We start from the raw sequence: 21,185 nt of genomic DNA, 5'->3' as shown, positions 1-21,185 counted from the left end.
CAATCAGAAGACATAGGTAGGGTGAGATGAATGGATAAAAAACCAAGACCTGTCTATATGCTGCCTATAAGAGACTCACTTCAGATCTAAAAACATATACAGACCGAAAGTGAAGTGATAGAAAAACATATCGCACACAAATGGAAGCCAAAAAAAAAAAAAAAAAAGCTGGGGTAGCAGTACCCATGTGAGACTAAAATAGAATTACATGATGATAAAGAGATCTAACAAGCTGAATCCAGCTTGAGGATATATGTCCAGCAAAAGAATATAAAAATCATAAATATCTATGCACCCAACATGGAAGCACCTAAATACATAAAGCAGCTAACAACAAACATTAAAAAAGAAACTGACAATAATACAATAGTAGGGGACTACTTACATCAATGGATAGATCATCCAGGCAGAAAATCAGTAAGGAAACAGTGGTTTTGAATGACACATTAGAGCTGATGGACTTAACAGATATATACAGAACATTCTATTCCAAGCTAGCAAAATACACATTCTTTTCAAGTGCACATGGGACATTCTCCAGGATTGATCATGATAGGCCACACAAGGAGTCTCAATAAATTTAAGAAGACTGAAATCATATTAAGCTGCTTTTCTGACCACAATAGTATGAAACTTAAAATCAATTATAGAAGAAAAACTGGAAAAAGCACAAACATACAAAAAATACACCAAAAAAACCTGGGGAGGCTAAACAACATGCTACCAAACAACAAATTGGTCAACAAAGAAATCAAAGGAGACATTAAAAAAAAAAAAAAGCACCTGGAGACAAATGAAAATGGAAACACAGTGGTCCAAAATCTTTGGGAGGCAATAGAAGCAGTCCTAAGAAGGAAGTTTATAGTGATACAGGCCTACCTCAAGAAACAAGAAAAATCTCAAAGAAACAATCTAACTTCACACATAAAGCAACTAAAAAAAGAAGAGCAAAACCCAAAGTTAGTACAAGGAAGGAAATAATAAAAATAAGAATGGCTATAAGTGAAATAGAGACTAAAAAACAATAGCAAAGACCAGATGAAACCAAGAGCTGGTTCTTTGAAAAGATAAAATTGATAAACTTGCAGCCAGACTCATCAAGAAAAAGAGGGCTCAAATAAATAAATTCAGGGGCATCTGGGTGGCTCAGTCAGTTAACCGTCCGACTTCGGCTCAGGTCATGATCTTGCAGTTCATGAGTTTGAGCCCACATGGGGCTCTGCATTGACAGAAAGACCCCAGTTGGAATTCTCGCCTTTTCTCTCTCTGCCCTTCCCCTGCTTGCACTCTCTCTCTCAAAATACATAAACTTTATAAATAAATACATACATACATACATACATACATACATACAGAAATGAAAGAGAAAAAGTAACAGCTGACACCACAGGACTGTAAGATACAACTATGAAAAATTATATGCCAACACATTGGACAACCTAAAATAAATGGATAAATTCCTAGAAACTTAACGATCTTCCAAGACTGAATTAGGAAGAAATAAAAATCTGAACAGACCAAGGCACCTGGGTGTCTCAGTTAATTAAGTATCTGACTTAAAAAAAAAAATTTTTTTTTTTTTAATTAACATTTATTTATTTTTTGAGAGTCAGAGAGAGACAGAGCATGAGCAGGGGAGGTACAGAGAGAGGGAGACACAGAATCAGAAGCAGGCTCCAGGCTCTGAACTGTCAGCACACAGCCTGATGCAGGGCTCAAACCCATGAATCGTGAGATCATGACCTGAGCCGCAGTTGCTTAACTGACTGAGCCACCCAGGCGCCCCGACTTTTTTTTTTTTTAATTTATTTTTGAGAGAGAGAGAGAGAGAGAGAGAGCGAGCGAGCTGGGGAGAGGCAGAGACAGAGAGGGAGACACAGAATCTGAAGCAGGCTCCAGGCTCTGAGCTGTCAGCACAGAGCCCGATGTGGGGCTTGAACTCATGAACTGTGATTTCATGACCTGAGCCAAAGTCAGATGCTCAACGATTGAGTCACCCAGGCACCCCAGGCGCCCCTCAAGTATCCGACTCTTGATTTCAGCTCATGTTCTCATGGTTTGTGAGTTTGAGTCCCACGTTAGGCTCTGAGCTGACAGTGCAGAACCTGCTAGGAATTCTCTCTTTCCCTGTTTCTCTGCCCCACCCCACCTCTCAAAATAAATAAACTTAAAAAAAAAAAATCTAGGGGTGCCTGGATGGCCCAACTGGTTGAGTGTCTGATTTCGACTCAGGTCATGATCTCACACTCATGGGTTTGAGCCCAGCGATGGGCTCTGCGCTGACAGCTCAGAGCCTAGAGCCTGCTTCAGATTCTGTGTCTCCCTCTCACTCTGCCCCTGCCCCACTCGCACTCTTTTTCTCTCAAAATAAATAAACATAATAATAAAAAAAAAATCTGAACAGACCAAGTTCTAGTAATGAAATTGAATTTGTAATAAAAAAAACTCCCAACAAACACAAGTCTAGGACTGGATGGCTTCACAGGTGAATTCTACCAAACATTTACTTAAAAAAGAATTAAGGGGCACCTGGGTGGCTCAGTAAGTTAAGCGTCTGACTTCAGCTCAGGTCATGATCTCACAGTTTGTGAATTCGAGCCCCACATAGAACTCTCTGCTGTTGGCATGGAGCCCACTTGGGATCTTCTGTCCCTGTCTCTTTATGCCCCTCCCCCTTTCATTCTTACTCTCTCTCTCTCAAAATAAATAAACTTTAAAAAACATTTAAAGAGGGGCGCCTGGGTAGCTCAGTCGGTTAAGCGTCCGACTTCAGCTCAGGTCATGATCTCGCGGTCCGTGAGTTTGAGCCCCGCATTGGGCTCTGTGGTGACAGCTCAGAGCCTGGAGCCTGTTTTGGATTCTGTGTCTCCCTCTCTCTCTGACCCTCCCCCGTTCATGCTCTGTCTCTCCCTGTCTCAAAAATAAATAAACGTTAAAATAAAATAAAATAAAATAAAATAAAATAAAAAAAAAAATAAAAACATTTAAAGAAGAGTTAATACTCCATCTTCTCAAACTGTTCCAAAAAACAGAAGAGCAAAGAAAACTTCCAAATTCATTCTGTGAGGTCAGCAGTACTTTGATATCAAAACCAGAACACAGGTCCTACCAAGAAAGAAAACTACAGGCTAACATCCCTGATAAACACAGATGCAAAAATTCTCAGCAAAATACTGGCAAACTGAATCCAACAATACGTTAAAAGGATCATTCACACGATCAAGTAGGATTTATTCTAGGATACATAGCTGGTTCAGTATCTGCAGATAAATCAACGTGATACATCACAACAAAATGAAGGATAAAAACCATATGGTCATCTTAATAGATGCAGAAAAAGCATCTGATAAAATACAACATCCGTTCAGCAAAGTACGTTTAGAGGGAACACACTTCAACATAATAAAGGCCATATAATGAGAAACCCACAGCTAACATCAGATGCAATGATGAAACACTGAAAGCTTTTCCCCTAAGGTCAGGAACAAGACAGGATGTCCACTCTCACCACTTTTACTTAACATAGGACTCCAAGTCCTAGCTAAGGCAACCAGACAACTGAAAGAAATAAAAGGCAACCAAGTTGGGAGGGCGCCTGGGTGGCTCAGTCGGTTGAGTGTCTGACTTCTGTTCAGGTTATGATCTTGCAATTTGTGAGTTTGAGCCCCTTGTCAGGCTCTGTGCTGACAGCTTGGAGCCTGGAGCCTGCTAGGGATTCTGTCTCCCTCTCTCTCTGCCCTTCCCCACTCATGCCCTGTCTCTCTCTCTCTCAAAAATAAATAAACATTAAAAAAAAAAAGGCGGGGCGCCTGGGTGGCTCAGTAGGTTAAGTGGCCCACTTTGGCTCAAGTCATGATCTCAAGGTCCATGAGTTCGAGCCCCGCATTGGGCTCTGTGCTGACAGCTCAGAGCCTGGAGCCTGCTTCGGATTCTGTGTCTCCCTTTCTCTCTGCCCCTCCCCTGCTCGCGCGCTGTCTCTCAAAACTGAGTAAACATTTAAAAAAAAAAAAAGGCATCCAAGTTGGTAAGAAAGAAGTAAAACTGTCACTATTTGCAACTAAATGATATTACATAAAGAAAACCCAAAAGACTAAAAACTTAGAACAGATAAATGAATTCAGTAAAGTTACAGATACAAAGTTAATATACATTTCTGTTCCATTTCTATATACTAATAAAGTAGCCGAAAGAAAAATTAAGAGAACAATCCCATTTATGGGGCAACTGGGTGCCTCAGTTGGTTAAGCATCCGACTTCGACTCAGGTCACAATCTCCCAGCTCGTGGGTTCAAGCCCCGCATCGGGCTCTGTGCTGACAGCTTAGAGCCTGGAGCCTACTTCGAATTCTGTGTCTCCCTCTCTCTGCCCCTCCCCTGCTCGCTCTCTGCCTTTCAAAAAAAAAAAAAAAAAAGTAAAGAAAAAAACTTAAAAAAAACAATCCCATTTATAATTACAGAAAAAATAACAAAATACCTAGTAATAAACTTCACCAAGGAGGTGAAAAGCCGATACTCTGAAGACTGTAAAGCATGGATGAAAGAAACTGAAGATGGCACAAATAGACCATGCTCACAGATTGAAAGAATTAATGTTGTTAAAATATTCATACTACCCAAAGCAATCTATCGATTCAATGCAGTTCCTATCAATATACCAACAGTATTTTTTTTCCTTTACTTCTTTTTTTTTAATTTTTTAAAATTTACATCCAAGTTAGCATATAGTGCAACAATGATTTCAGGAGTAGATTTCTTAGTGCCCCTTACCCATTCAGCCCATCCCAACCCCCCCCCCCCCCACAACCCTTTCAGTAACCCTGTTTGTTCTCCATATTTATGAGTCTCTATGTTTTGTCCCCCTCCCTGCTTTTATATTATTTTTGTTTCCCTTCCCACCAATAGTATTTTTCATAGAACTAGAACAAACAATCCTAAAATTTGTATGGAACCACAAAGGACCCCAAATAACCGAAGTGATCTTGACAAAGAACAAAACTGGAAGTACAGAATCCTAGATTTTAAGCTATACTACAAAGCTGTAGTAATCAAAACAGTATGGGCTTTCCTGCACATCTCTGTCTGCAGTTTCAGATGACCGGCCGCTGAAGGAGGGGAGTGGGAAAAGACTGATAGAGCACAGAAATGAGGCAGGCAGAAGAACTGTGTTCAATAAATGAAACCATAGGGGTGCAGGGTTAGCTCAGTCAGTTGAGCATCTGGCTCTTGATTTCGGCTAAGGTCAGTATCTCATGGTCGTTGAGTTCAAGCCCCGCGCTGGGCTCCCCACTGAATGTGCAGCCTGCTTAGGACTCTCTCTCCCCTTCTCTGTCTGCCCGCCCCTGATCACATGCATGCGCACCTGTACTCTCTCTTTCAAAATAAAAAAATATAAGAAAATAAGAAATAAAAATAAATGAAACAATAAACTGTGGTCATCAATACACAGATTGAAGGGAAATAACCAGACCAGACATGGTGACTGAGGGAACTGTACTGTCACAAAAACTCGTGTCACCACGAGTCAGGCCTGAAGAGTATCTGTGACTGTTTGACCCTTCATACAATCTCCAGGCCAGCAAACCGAGACCAGTGGGAATGTGGCTTTTAAGCCGTGCAGCCACCAAGAAGGCCACATTCCCCAAGAGCCCACTTCAAATGGGCTATAGAGATGGCGGACTTGTCAGGGACCATGGAGGTTGGCTGACAAGTTCTGTTGACGACTGAGGAAGGGTAGGTGGACATGCTAACAAATGGAGCCCCCAGCACCCTGGGCAGCCTTCCCAGCTCCTGCCCAGAGGTGCAAATGATGGCCACGGCAGGCCAGGGTCTGCCCTGTGGGTCTCTTGTTTCCTTTTGCAATCCTGTTTTGGCTCCACTATTTTATGCTGGGCGGGATGGGTTAATGTGAGAAAGACAGCTGATCTTCTGGTTCAAACACAGGCCTCGAGGGCTCCATGGAGAGTGCTGCTTGTCACCCAGGGGCTGCGGACCAGGAGGATTCTGGGACTGGACAGGACTTCTGGAAGCTCAGTGGGGCAGATGGTGGTAGTGACAGCTATATCTAGTGACCCTAGTGACTCCTATTCTCCCCTTCATCTGGCTCGCAGCTGGGACACGCCAGCCCCAGGCTCCCCTCACAGCCACATCTGGCCCTTGGCTGTGTAAGTGAATGGAATGATGTGTGCAACTTTTCTCTCACTGTTTGGGAGGAGATCCTGGTTCTGGACTTTTGCTTTTCTCTCCCTTCCACTCCCTTCCAGTGGCCTGGACAGCTGGAGCTGCCATTAGACTGGGTCCCCAAGCGACTGCGGGGGGCAAAACTGCTGGTCTGAAATGATCTCCTCGAAACCATTATGCAACAGAAATACAAACTGCCATAGTTTGAAGCCGCTTTAGGTTAGGGCCTGCTAAATTATGAAGTATGGTTTCCTCTGACGAGCATGAATATTAAGGTTACAGACTGACCCAGACCAGAAGAAAACACAAATTAAAATAAAGAATGTGTCAGGAGAGCGCAACGATTTTCCTCTTTTTCTCCCTGTGCTTTAATTTCCACTGCAGCTATTATTATAATGTTGGTTATGTAATAGTTTTTAAAAAGGCTGGGGGTGCCTGGGTGGCTCTGTAGGTTGAGCATCCAACTCTTGATTTCGGCTCAGGTCATGATCCCATGGTTCATGAGTTTGAGCCCCTCGTCGGGCTTTGTACTGACAGCTCGGAGCCTGGAGCCTGTCAGATTCTGGGTCTCCCTCTCTCTCCGCCCCTTGCCCACTTGTGTGCTCACTCTCTCTCAAAAATAAACATTAGGAAAAAAAAGATTCTCTCTCTCCCTCTGCCGATTGCATACGCTCTCTCTAAAAAATTTAAATAAAATAAATACATAGATAAATAAATAAATGAGACTATGTTTAAAAAAAAATGGCAGGACAAGATAACATGTGTGTCTGTTCACACCATCTTTGACACAGATTGAGAGCACATCTAAAGAGGAAGTGGGACAGTTCAGGCATTAAAACAGGAAACAGGGGCACCTGGGTGGCTCAGTTGGTTGAGCGTCCGACTTTGGCTCAGGTTATGATCTCACAGTTTGTGAGTTCAAGCCCTGCACTGGGCTCTGTGCTGACAGCTCAGAGCCTGGAGCCTGCTTCGGATTCTGTGTCTCCCTCTCTCTCTCTGCCTCTCCCCCGCTCATGCTCTGTCTCTCTCAAAAATAAAAATATAAACATTAAAAAAAAAATTAAAAAAAAAAACCCAGGAAACAGAACTTCAAAAAAAAGAAAAGAAGGACACAGAATGGTCTTGGGTGCTGCTGTAGCCTCTGAGCAAGGAAGCTTTGCGATTTTTAGATGCTAGCTTTCAAACTCTGGCACAATTGATTCTCTCTGGGCTAGCTCCCCTGAACCGCTCTGAAGTGACAGGAGAGGTGTGCAGCCAGCCGCGCAGCTGGAGACTCAGCAAGATTAACTTCATGGCCCAGCTTGAAAAGACGACACTAACTTCTATCGTTCCTTAATCCACTTCTCCATTTCCTGGGGCAGACAGTCATTGAAGAAGACGAAAGACACTAGGGAGACAGTGAAGGGAAGAACGGGCCAAGACAGGGTTCAGTTTTCAGTTCTACTTACTAGCTGTGCCACCCAGCGCACAAGATGCAGCCACTCGGGTCTGCCCTGTAATTTATACTTTCCCCCATGTTATCAACTTTTCTCAGGGACTGCTGGGAGACCCAAATAAAATAAGTGCAGAAATGCGTAACGGGGCCTATGGACGGGGCCTCACGGAGGTGTCCGTCCTCTCTTCTGCGGCAAGAACGGTGTGAGGTCGTAAGGCTGTGCTAGGGACATAGAGTCAGCTCCCACCTGAACTTTGTGAAACATCTGTAAATTGATGGCTTTGACTTCCTCCAGCTGCTGGCGGAGGGCGACTAGGGTGTCCTGCTTCTCGTGGGTGTCCTTTTCGAGCAGCTTCATTGCGATCTCCATCTCCGTCTTCATTCCAATCTGCAGCTCCAGTTCTTTTTCTAGTTCCTTATCAATTAGGAATATCAATTAAGAAGGTGTTATTACAGTAGACACAGGGATGTATTTACCTGAGGGTGTATCTTGGGCAGTGGCAAAAATATAACCCGGAAGTCGGAGTAGGTTAGGGAGATTTAGGAAATTCTGTCCAGAGCATAACTACATTAAGTTTAGCCCTTTTGCTCATTTTGTAAGGAAAACTGGCTGTGGATCCAGTCAACAGAAAGTTGGTAGGTGGCAATGTGAGCCTTGATCCTGGCAACCACATTCTTTAAACCCTAAAATCAGAACGCACAGTCTGAAAGAATGTCTGCCAAGCAATCTGATGTTGCAATGTGAGAGTTTTTGGATTTTTGTATGGTTTCCTCCTTTATGGCAATAAAGGTGCAACCATTTTGAACTAGTGCTGTCCTGGGTAACTCAGGAGACATGTTTCCACATCTGCGTAAAGACACAAAGCAGGTCCAAGAGTTGTGTCTACTAAAAAACACTGGTTAGGGCATTTGGTTGGTTCAGTTGGTAGAGTGTGTGACTCTTGATCTTGGGGTCATGAGTTCAAGCCCCACGCTGGGTGTGGAGCATACTTTAAAATTCACGGTTCATGGGATCAAGCCCGGCATCGGGCTCTGCACTGGCAGTATGGAGTCTGCTGGGGATTCTCTCTCTCCCTCTCTCTGCCCCTCCTCCCCTTGTGATGGCTCTCTCTCAAATAAATAAACATTAAAAACAAACCCAAAACACTGGTCACTGGCACAGAGATTAGGTAGAATATAATAAATAGACCAGAGGCTGACTGAGGGAACTGTATTGGCAAAGCAACCTCAAATCTGGTCTCATGGTAATCCTTGAAAAAGGTTTATAAAACTGGAAAAAATACAGAACTTAGGTGTAAGCTAAGTAAGCCCTTAAAAAAACATTTTTTGGAGGGCGCCCGGGTGGCTCAGTTGGTTAAGCGACTGACTTCGGCTCAGGTCATGATCTCACAGTTCCTGAATTTGAGCCCTGCGTCAGGCTCTGGGCAGACAGCTCAGAGCCTGGAGCCTGCTTCGGATTCTGTGTCTCCCTCTCTCTCTGCCCCTCCTCTACTCACACTCTGTCTTTCTCTCAAAAATAAATAAATATTTTAAAAATATTAAAAAATTTTTTTAAAGGGATGATTTTTGATTCTTCATGAATATATTTCTTCAGACTTTAGAAACTTTGCATAAAAAACTCATTTGTTTTTAAAAGCAGATTTAAGCACATGTGTGAAAAGTGACAACAAATAACATGAAGGGCTATTGGGGAATTCCTTCTAAAGACACTTAGCCTATGGGTACCTGGCTAGCTTAGTTAAGCGTCTCAGCTCAGGTCTTGATCTCAGGGTCGTGAGTTCAAGCCCCATGTTGGGCTCTGCACTGGGCATGAATCCTACTTAAAAAAAAAAAAAAAAAATAGTCTTGCACTCACCAAACGGACTTTCTTCTCCTCTTTTAGCTGCTTCCACACATCACTATACATTTCATCCAGACCTTGCCGAGTTTGCTTGTAAGTGTCCAGCTCAACTTTTGTATCTTGTTTTGTTATCTATATCAAACAAGAACACCAAGAGGCATGGTTTGCTTACGGAAGTGAGCTAACTACAAAGTATTTTACAATATACCATAGGGGCACCTGGCTGGCTGAGTCAACTCTTAATCTCAGGGTCAGGAATTCAAGCCCCACATTGGGCATGGAGCCTACTTAAAATAAAAACATTAAAAGAATATGCCACAATTTTTAAAGATGTAGGATAACTTCTATATTTTAAGCACTGTAGAAAAATGCTAAAAGATACTTCAAAATATCTTTGAACCTGAAGGATGACAGCAAGCCAACAGACTTTTGAAAAGTGAGGTTTGGAAAACAATACATATTTAATTTTCTTTAAAACAGAACCGTTGTTCTTAGTGGGAAAGGCCCCCATTCATTCCATCATTCAGCATGGATTTTTATTTATCCAGCATGTTCTTTAGCAGTGGGTGAGTTTCAAGATGAATCAGATATGGTCTCTTTCTGTTCTCAGGTCATTGTGTAGGACAGCTGCAAGCCAGCAATTCTATGACACAGAAAATGGGTTCTCTAATGGAGGGAGGGACAAACAGCTCTGGGAACAGGGGAGGAAGGCCCAAGGCCACGGATGGGGGCCATGGAGGCATCACAGAGGACACGGTACGTGAGCAGAGGTTGAAGAGTAAATGGGAACCTTTGAGTGCAAAGGCCCAGAGGTGAGGAAGCAGTGCTCTTGGAAGCCCGAAGTGGCCCAGGTGGCCTGCAAGTGGTGTGGGAGGGCACAGTGGCACCAAACAAGGCATCTCTGTACGTCCTGAGGCCTGTGTCACTATTAAACAACGAGCATGAGCTCTGCCACGGACACTTGTGCATGGGAGACATGCTGCCCAGCTGTGAGGTCAGTTTCTCACCTCCACGCTCTTTTCACTTCTTTCACGAATTAACTCATTTTGTTCTCTTAATTGTTGCTGCTCTTCTTGAAGTGAACAAATCCGGTCTGTTGCAGCTGAAAGCTGATAAAGAAAGATTTTTATGTTCCTTAACGTTGAAATTAATCTTACCGTTCAGATTAAAAACTAACATTTGGCACCTTCACAATTGATGATGGACTTCCACGTATTTGGTATTTTATCATTTAATTTCTTTGTTTTGAATAGGGAATACATTCACATAGTTTAAAAAAAAATGAGAGCAAACCACTTAATGGGGTTAAGGATTTAATGTGGGCAAGGATTTATGGACACAAATTATTAGAGGCACTTGAGTGTCCAATATCACAGAAGCTTACTGAAAGACAGTGGGAGCATAAGGCAGAAATATGTAGTTATTAAAATGTTTGCAAAGGCTTTTGATGACTTGAGAACATACTTCAGGTATAATATCAATAGGGGACAAAAGGCAGGTTCTATGGCACGTTCTCACCTCTAATTAAAAAGAAAAAAATCACCTATGTTACAAATGCTTAGGAAACATTGCAGCACATATACACGGATAATAACAGTAGCTGTTACTTAGCAAAGGGATTATGGGCTTTTTTTCCTGATCCTTCATTCTTTTCCAGCCAATAAACAAGGATTATTTTTATCACTAGAGGGAGACTTAAAACATTCTGGGGAAGGAATCACAACAAAATCTGCTGAAGCCAGGCCCTAGAAAGCCATCTTCCTGTCCTCGAATGAGTTACCATAGGTGGGGGCAAAGTGTATACAAGCCTGTTGGGAGGAGGTTCTCTGCAGAGGCAGGTAGAGGCATTAACATACCCACCAACCTCTCCTTATGCAGCCTCTGAACACAGCCTGGAGAGAGAAGGGCAGGCTGGGGAAGGAGAAAGAAGACGTGAACTGGGCTGTGCTCTTGGCATCACTCACTGAGGGGGCGGGGGCTGAAGCACTGAACACCTCTCTCCTCTTCCTCAACTGCATCTAAGTCCACGTGGACTCAGAACCCACAACTGGGGTTTCTAAACGTTACCGCTGTGCCGAACTAAGAAATCTTAAGTCTCTAGAGGTGCTAGTTAACCATCTGCTAATTCCCACTCTGCTCTCTGAAGCCAGGGAGAGCACACCCTGAGGAGAGGGACTTTTCTATAAAGCATGTTTCCCATTACAGCTGTTGGCCTTTGAAGAAAAAATAACCTAGCTGTTTAGTTTCAAAAGCTAAAATTAGACCTTCCTTCAAAGTATGCCACCTCGCCTGGGAGAACGAAGAGTCAATCTGTTTGTTCTAAAATCAACTAATGTCTCCACATGCCAAGTGTTGTGTGAGGCACATTTATATAACACAAATCTCATTTTTACAACACTGTTAGGTATGAGTTATCATGCGATTTGGAGATGAGGACAGTGAGGCCCAAAGACCTGCCTCCCTAATAAACTAAGGCCCAAAAGCCCACCCACCCAAGGGCAATGTGGGTCCTCCAGTTCTAAGTGTGGTGAAGCTGCTCCTGAGAAGCCCATCTATGAACGCCGCCTTTGAATCTCCTTCTCCTCACACAAATCTGAGCTCCTCTCCTTAAAGCTTTCCAGCACTGGCCCCTTGGGAGAGAGCAGTCAGTGTAAACAGAGGGAGCCTTAAACCGGGCCCTCCGTACAAAGGCATGTTCTGCGTCTCTCGTCTGGCCATAACCTGCCTCCACACTGAGGTGGGGGTCATGCCCTGGCAACCTCTCACAGCCCTCTTCCTCCCCAGTGAGACCTGGTGGGGAGGCCCGAGCAGCCAGGGACCGCTACCTGTGGAAAGCCTCAGAAAGGCTGAGCAACCCCCCTCCTGCTAACAGGAGACAAGATGTGTCCACCAAGGAGACTGCCGGGCAGCGGGCAGCAAGCTTTCTTCCTCGGCCTCAGCCCTCCTTCTTCCTGTCTTTTCATTCTCTCTCTTCCTAGTGAGAAAGCAGAGAAAGACCACACTGTGGGGAGACTGGTTCCAGGCTCCTGAGAGGCCGAAACACAGAAGGGGTGGGCAAGGGTACTTTTACCTCATAACAGAGTCTGCACCTTCTGGGCAGCAGGGAGGCACACTATGTCAGAGGAAGGTGGGGAAAGAGGAAGAGAGAAGCGCATTCACCACAGGAGCTGGGCTTTCCGAAGGAGGCCCAGGGTTCACTGCGAGGTGATAAAACCTAAGTCACTTAGAACTGGCTCATGATCAGCTGCACTGGCTCATGGGAAGCCCCGGACAGGGCCACAGACATTCTGAGGATGCGAAATTCCGAGAACACCGGTCTCACATGCAGCTCAGTCCAAACTTAGCGATTCCCATTCCGACCAGTGAGCAGCTCTGGTCAGATGTACCAACCACACTGTTTCTCTTAACCTTGGGCCATTTTGTCCTAAGAATTTCAGTAAGTTACAAACCTCTTCTTGAAGTTTTGAATTCGTCTTTTCCAAGCCATCTATCTTGTTTTGAAGATCGCCAACTGTGCAGCTAGAGAAAATAACATATTAAGTAATGGTGAATTTTAGGAAGGCTGTTTCCCCAACCTCTGAACAATGAGAATAGATTCCTAGGTTTCCTGTATGAAATGGAGAGTTGAGGGGTCTCCGATTAATTCAGAGATGAGAATTCTAAAGACATACGTATGTGTGCGTGTGTATACGTTTATTGAAAAGGTTTCAATGTCTTTCCCCCAAAATATGCTATCCATTTCTTTAGCCAACTGGAAAGAAAATCATTTTTTCTCCCTAACATGGTAGATGGGAACCAAAATGTACTGGCAGTCATGTATCTAAATAATATCCACAACAAGATAATAGTACTTTGGGGTTGTAGGATCAAAGGGGGATCTTTTTTATACTTTGCCTCATTTTTTCAAATATTCTTTAAGTAATATGTACTATGTTCCCACTGAAAAATATGTAAAACGAATGTAAATCTGATAAATAATAATAACGGCCACAATAATGATATAGTACCTTCCTTTTTGGAAGGTCTCTTCTAAGCACTTTATTTATTTCAAATTATGTGCTTGTTTATTTATTTATTTATTTACTTAATTTTTGAGATAGAGAGAGAACATGCAGGCGAGGGGCAGAGAGAGAGAGGGGCATAGAGGATCCAAAGCGGGCTCTGCGCTGACAGTAGAGAGCCCAGAGCCCGATGTGGGTCTCGAACTCATGAACTGTTAGATCATAACCCAAGCCGGAGGCAAACACTTAACCAACTGAGCCACCCAGGAGCCCCTAATTTTTTTCTAATGTTTATTTATCTTTGAGAGCAGGGGAGGGGCAGAGAAAGGGAGACAGAATTCAAAGCAGGCTCCAGGCTCCACGCTATTAACACAGAGCTGGATCTGGGGCTCAAACCATGAACCGTGACATCATGACCTGAGCCGAAGTTGGACACTTAACCGACTGAACCACCCAGGTGCCCCTTCTAAGCACTTTAAGTGCATCAACTCATGTGACCCTCTCCATAATTCTGGGAGTAAATCTTACCATTACCTATTTCACAGACGAGGAAACCATAACTTTACACTGAAAAACTCACTCAGGTTTCATCCCCGTTTGGAGGGGTGCCAGGATCTGAACCTAGGCAGTCTGGCTCGAGAACCTGTACCTTTTGCCACTAACCTGGTGCCTTTTGCCAGTGGGGGTGCGGGGCAAATAAATAAACCTGGCAAGGTTAATGAACCAAAGTTCAGGCATTAGATACGACAAAAATTAAAACACGACAAAATGAAAAAAAAAGAACACAAAAGATATAGAGGGAATTACAAGTCTCTAAAGTATGTAATTTTCAGTTCTATTCCAACTGTAACATAGAAAACGTCCCTAAAATTTATGCTTTTCTTAGAAAATATAAATTACCAGGGGCGCCTGGGTGGCTCAGTTGGTTAAGCGTCTGACTTCGGCTCAGGTCATAATCTCCCAGCTCGTGGGTTTGAGCCCCGCGCCGGGCTCTGTGCTGACAGCTCGGAGCCTGGAGCCTGTTTTGGATTCTGTGTCTCCCTCTCTCTCTGCCCCTCCCCTGCTTGTGCTCTATGTCTCTCTCAAAAATAAATAAACATTAAAAAAAATTTAAAAAAATATAAATGACCAAAAAAGACACATCCTCAGGAGAAAAAAACACAGATAAACAACTCAGGAAAAAACTGAAAAGCTGACAAAGTCTTGCCTCAGTAAAGGCTTTGAGCTTCACATTTTCTGTTTTCTTTTTTTTTTTTTTTTAATTTTTTTTTTCCAATGTTTTTTATTTATTTTTGGGACAGAGAGAGACAGAGCATGAACGGGGGAGGGGCAGAGAGAGAGGGAGACACAGAATCGGAAACAGGCTCCAGGCTCCGAGCCATCAGCCCAGAGCCTGACGCGGGGCTCGAACTCACGGACCGCGAGATCGTGACCTGGCTGAAGTCGTACACTTAACCGACTGCGCCACCCAGGCGCCCCAATCTGTTTTCTTTTTTAAAATTGTTTTAAAAAAGTAATCTCTACACCCAGTGTGGTGCTCGAACTCATGACCCTGACATCAAGAGTCGCATCTACTGACTGAGCCAGCCAGGCGCCCCATGCTTCACGCTTTCAAGGAGCAAATAATGCTCATGAACCAGAAGCTCCTCCTGATTCATTCTGTGAAGATGCATAATCCTGACACTGTGCCAGAGGGGGGAAAAAAACTACAGAACAATTAGGTTAGTTCACATATCAAAAATGATGCAGTTACTAAAACTATGATTAAGTAGAGTTTATTCCTGTGACCTGGAAATGGTTCTGTATGAAGAAATCTATTAATAAAAAACCTCCCATCAACAGATTAAAGGATAAAAGTCATGATTTCCTGAATGATAATGAATGTCTGATGAAATCTGACATCTCTTCCTTACAAAACTGGTCAATAAATGAGGGATCTATCAAGGATCTCTCAAAGCAACAGCCAACATCACGCCTCAGGAGAACTTGGAGCACTGTCCCCAGGCACATTCTGTGAAATGTGCCAGCTCCTTTAGCTGTCTCGTTGGCTTTTGGGGCCAGCGGGGCTGTCCCTTGGAGCACTGCTTATGTGCACTGCCCACTCGGAGGGGATTCAGAGATACAGAGAATAACCTGTCTCCCAAACACATTAGACTGTGAATCTCTGCCCATTCTCCACCAATACCGCCATCGGCTAGTGTTTCATGGAACACAGCGGGAGCTTTCCAATTAAAATGAAAAAATCACAGAAAAGATGCCTGCTGTTGCTACTGAATTGCTGTCGGGGTTTAGCCCTTTTCTCCTGTCCCGACACACCAGAGGGATGTGTGCAGATTCCCTGTAGGAACAGTGCTTCCCATGGCAGTCACTTCCAACCAGGTGGCTGAGGGGTGAGGGGTGAAGACTCAAGGCTTAATTTGTTTGCTTTCTACAATGTCTAACTGCATAAAACAAAGAACCAAAGAACTCCCAAAGCTCCTTATTGAGAAATCATACTCCTCTGGTCTGTACACACAAGGATGCTATGATACCCCTTTTTCACTTGGTGTGGAAAAAAGGTCAGTTATGGCAACTGAAAAATGTTCCACGGAACAATTATTGGGTACTGACAATTAACTGTGACACTGGAAAAGGGAGTGAGTCCTACCTTAAGTGCCGATTAAGTTCTTCCACGTAATTTTTTTGATCAAGGACATCAGTAATTCTTTCGTGCCTTTTGAAAACAGCATAAAAAAGACAGAAATTCCTTTAATACATGGTTAATACCTTGTAACCATCTCCCAACCTTCCAGGCACCTCGAAGAAGTACCAATGTCATCATGAAACTAAGGCACAGTCAGAGCTTAGTAATAATGTCTGCCTGGTCCTGGTCCCGGAGTGAACAGAGCAAAGCTGGCCAAGGGTGTGGTGGGGATGGCAGCCAGGTCCTTTGGAGATGCAGGAACGTGGGCAGGCTTCCTGTAGACACCCTCCTGCCTTGTCAGGCCAGGCATTTGGGAAGAGGAGAGAAAGCCATCTGGCATATGAGGTGGAAATACTGACAGCCAGATACAAATGGCCCTCCCTCAAGGTGGCAGATCAAACTTGTGATACTCAAGGGAAAGAGAAATGGCTCAAAAAAGGAGACCAGAGGCTTTTCAAAACATAAAGCTAACTAGCCTGGGTAAAAAAAAAGATGTTAATTAAAAAAAAATTTTTTTTTAAATAAAAAATGTTTATTTATTTTTGAGAGAGACAGAGACAGAATGTGAGTGGGTTAGGGGCAGAAAGAGAGGGAGACACAGAATCTGAGGCAGGCTCCAGGCTCTGAGCTATCAGCACAGAGCCCGACGAAGGGCTCAAACTCACGAGCTGTGAGATTATGACCTGAGCTGAAGTCGGACGCTCAACTGACTGAGCCACCCAGGCGCCCCTTAAAAATTTTTTTAATGTTTTTATTCATTTTTGAGACAGAGAGACAGAGCATGAACGGGGGAGGGGCAGAGAGAGGGAGACACAGGACCCAAAGCAGACTCCAGGCTCTGAGCTGTCAGCACAGAGCTCAATGTGGGGCTCGAACTCATGAACTGTGAGATTATGACCTGAGCCGAAGTCGGATGCTTAACCAACTGAGCCACCCAGGCGCTCCTCTTTAACATTTTAAAGTTAGGCATCCCCCTCCACCCCTGACCCCCAATCTCTTTACATATATATATATATACACATATGTACATACAGGGGATCATTCTACACAGGTTCTTGCCACAGGTGCTGGATTTGTTTTTCAGCACATTTTTTTCTTTTACCTATTCTGCCCTTCACATAGCTTTTCAGGTAACCCACGTTAATAGTCTGTTGAGCCTATATGCATATGACCATAGTATCTGTCTGTATTATATACAGATAGATACAGTATGTAATTAAAACATAGAAAATACGTTAGGGATTTCTTGGAGTTGTTTACAAAAATGACATACAGTTGACCCTTGAACAATACATGGGTGGGGGACGCCAACCCCCTGCACCGCTGAAAATGTGCATGCAACTTTTGACTCCCTCAAAACTTAACTACTCATAGTGTACTGTTGAGGGAAGCCTTACCAATTACATAGTCCATTAACATGTATTTTGTATGTTATGTGTATTATATACTATAGCCTTACAATGAAATAAAATAAAATTTTATTAAGAAAATCATAAGGAAGAGAAAATACATTTACAGTACTGTACCATACTTAACCGAAAAATATCTGCGTAAAAGTGGGCTTGTGCAGGTCAAGCCCATGTTGTTCAGGGGATCAACCGTATATACCCTTCTCAGTATCATACTTTTCTCATTCGATAACACCTTGTGGAAATCCCTCTAAGTCTACTATAACCAGTAGGTCAAATTTGTTCCATAATATCTCATAGAATGGAATATTTTGAATGTTCTGTAATTCATTCAATTATCTCCTATTGGTAGATATCAGTTTATTTCTATTTCTTTACATTATGAGTATAATTTTGGGGGGCTCCTGGGTGGCTCAGTTGGTTAAGTGTCTGACTTTTGATTTCGGCTCAGGTCATGATCTCACACAGTTCCTGAGATCAAGCCCTGCTTCAGGTTCTACGCTGACAACACAGCCTGCTTGGGATTCTCTGTCTCCCTCTCTCTCCGCCTGTCCCCACTTGTGCTCATGCGCACTCTCTCTCTCTCAAAGTAGATAAATAAACCTTAAAAGAAAAAAAAAGAATATTTCTGTTTAAGTTTCAAGTGGGTGAATCCTTATACTCAAGAAGCCTGAGGTATTTGTGGGGTTCCCACTGCCGGATAAGGTGTGCTGCTAGGGCTTGGGGCCTGTGAGAGTCCTTATCAAGAACATATTTGAGAGACAGATAACAGATACGGTAAACTATTCAAGCACAACCCAAAGGTTTACAGTGAGACTCCCTCCCATGCCTGCCTCCTGGCCTCTTCCCTTCACCCACCCAGAACAGCCACTGCTAGTAGGTGTCTACGCACCACTCTAGAAATGGTCCAAGCGTGTGGAAATACAACATATAAATGTGGATGCATATTCTTCAGCGTAACTCAAATGGTAGCATGTTATATACATTGTTCACTTTGTTTTCTACCCCACCCCGAAAGACTCCTTTAAAAGGATGCTCTTGTTAATAATAAGCAGGAAGGAGAGCATAATAAGGAAGGAGAGCATAATAAGCATGGCATGGAGGGACATCCAAGACACACTAGGATCAAGGAATGAGTCCAAGGGCAACTTTTATACACACACACACACACACACACACACACACACACACACATATAGGAGTACCTATAATGGTACCATCCCACTTATATTCAAACAAACCATAAGGCAAATTATACAACCAATAAATATACACCTGCAAGGCATTTAAAAAAAGGTGTGGAAGGAGACATGAGCAGCTTCCTCTGAGGGAGGAGCAGGCACGGGATTGAGCTGGAGATGAGGGGGCAATGTGAATGGGGACATTCCTTTCTACCCTGCAGAGCTTAGCTCCTTGCACAATGAGCACATTCATGTATTACCTCTGTGAGTAAAAAATACCTGCTGAAAATGAAAAGGTCGAACAAAGCAAAAACAAACGTAGCATTCTTTCCCAGAATTTCATTAAAATTGTGAAGAACAGCAGCAGGCATGCAGTTACTTACTCTTTGCCGCCATCAAGACCCTGCACATCCTTAAGGTAGAGGGAAAAATCGATCACTCCAACCTGATCGACACAAAACGTACAAGTATTAAATAGGAGAAACTTTTTCTGTTTTCCGTAAACCATACATCTTTAAAATTCAGGGCATTTACCTTCCTGTCTCTTTCCTACACACATTTAGTCGGGCTAACCACCTCTACAAAAATAGTAATCAACTGAACAAACAAACCAAGAGAGAGAGAACCCCGCCAACTTCTAGAAGAAAAACTTATCACAAATCAGGATTTAAGGGAAGATTCTGAAGTTTTACCCTCTCGTCAAGACTAGTTTTGTGTATTTATTCACTAAGCAGGTTGTTGACAAAGATCAGTGAAGTTCTTTGGGTATAGAGCAATTAAAAAAAAAGGGGGGGGAGGGCGCCTGGGTGGCTCAGTTGGTTGAGCATCCAACTTCAGCTCAGGTCATGATCTCACAGTTCATGAGTTCGAGCCCCCCATCAGGCTCTGTGCTGTCAGAGCAGAGTCTGCTTTGGATCCTTTGTCCCTTCCGGCCCCCTCTCTCTGTTCCTCCTCTGCTCATGCTCTCTTTTTTTTTTTTTAAATTTTTTTTAATGTTTACTTATTTTTGAGAGAGAGAGAGAGAGCGAGCGCGGGGAAGTGGCAAGAGAGAGGGAGACACAGAATCTGAAGCAGGCTCCAGGCTGTCAGCACAGATCTCGACGTGGGGCTTGAACTCACAAACTGTGAGATCATGACCTGAGCTGAAGTCGGACACTCAGCTGACTGAGCCACCCAGGTGCCTCCTGCTCATGTTCTCTTTCAAAAAAAAAAAAAGAATACACATAAAGAAAAAAAAAGAAAAAAGAGGTCTGGGTGGCTAGACTAAGGTGGTAGGTAACCTTAACTGACATTCTGACCCCCTCCTTCCCTAAATTGTGGTGAAATGGTCCCATCTCATTTTCCAGGGGAAATTCTCTGCTGTTGTGAACGAGGGAGAACCAGAGACCCTCACATCTGAATGTCAAGGGCTTTGTCCAAAAATAAAGCCCTTGAGAGAGAATGAGAGCCTGGTCTGCCACTGTCTGCTACAGCATGAGTAAGTGAAGCCACTTCTTCTTCTTCTTTTTTTTTTTTTTTAAATGTTTTTTAACTTTATTTTTGAGAGAGAGACAGTGCAAGTGGGGGAGGGCACAGAGAGAGGGAGATGAAAACTGGGAAAATGGGGTCCATCAGTAAAGAAATATTGATCAGTCGTGTAATAGCCATGTCATGGAGCCCCATGCACCCATCACAAAGAATGCAGTGGGTGGATGTATGACATAATGACATGAAGAAAGCTCCAGGAGAAAATGAGAAGTCCCAGAGTGATATATACAGCATTAACCCTTTACAGTAATACCACTTTGTTAAAGCCACAGCCATGTGTGAGAGTTTCTGCAACTTCTCTGTCACACCTCCCACCAACCTACATTCCTGACCCTTGAACCTGGGCAGCCTCAGTGTCTGTCTTGAGTAAAAAGCAGCAGAAATGATTCCGTGACTTCTGCAGCTACATTAATGGAGGCAACATAAGCTTCTTCCTAGCTCTTCCTAGAGGGGCATATAACATTGAAGTTCTGAGCTTCCCCAAAAGAAGTCTGGCTACCCTGAAGCTACCATGCTGGACACCAAATGGAGAGACCACATGAGTACAGGGGTGCCTGAGAAGCCTCTGCGGTTCCTGTCCCAGCTCCCTGAACCTTCTCAGTCTGAAGACAGATAAGCGAGAGAAGAGGCCTTCAGTGATTGCTGCCCCAGCCACCACCAACCTGACCGCACAGAGCTCTTAATCCAGAAGTGCCTGCCTCTCTCTGTCCAGCCAACCGTTGAGATACAGTGATTGCTATTGGTTACCTGGCTGTTGATTCATCATCCAGAAATGGGAGCAAGAAAGGATTTAATATGAAACAAACCCACGTATACATAAATGCATAGAAAAAGTAGAACTGTTTCTAGAGAGATTTTCCCCCTCAATATTTACCACTATCTATGGGGACGAAAGGGATCAAGGGAGGGGAGGGGGTGAGTTTGAATTTCATT

General features: G+C 43.5%; 1 protein-coding gene across 3 annotated transcripts in view; it reads right to left on the bottom strand.

Moving 5' to 3' along the window:
- The window catches only part of RUFY1 (RUN and FYVE domain containing 1), a 59,494-nt gene that overhangs the window by 13,992 nt on the left and 24,317 nt on the right, over positions 1-21,185 (bottom strand). For all 3 annotated transcript variants that reach the window (XR_009611205.3, XM_060636397.3, XM_060636398.3), the window contains 6 exons: positions 19,109-19,170; positions 16,100-16,165; positions 12,901-12,970; positions 10,459-10,560; positions 9,467-9,583; positions 7,859-8,026 (listed from right to left, as the gene is read on the bottom strand). Coding sequence is in view for 2 of the 3 variants with exons in the window: in XM_060636397.3 (XP_060492380.2) it covers positions 7,859-8,026; positions 9,467-9,583; positions 10,459-10,560; positions 12,901-12,970; positions 16,100-16,165; positions 19,109-19,170 (585 nt within the window). In the remaining variant the exon portion in view is untranslated. The remainder of the gene's footprint in view (positions 1-7,858; positions 8,027-9,466; positions 9,584-10,458; positions 10,561-12,900; positions 12,971-16,099; positions 16,166-19,108; positions 19,171-21,185) is intronic.

This window comes from Panthera onca, chromosome A1, assembly GCF_046562875.1.
Source record: "Panthera onca isolate mPanOnc1 chromosome A1, mPanOnc1 haplotype 2, whole genome shotgun sequence".
NCBI classification, from domain to species: domain Eukaryota; kingdom Metazoa; phylum Chordata; class Mammalia; order Carnivora; family Felidae; genus Panthera; species Panthera onca.
The sequence above is the reverse complement of the archived record's forward strand: the minus strand, read 5'-3'. Positions and strand labels throughout refer to the sequence as shown.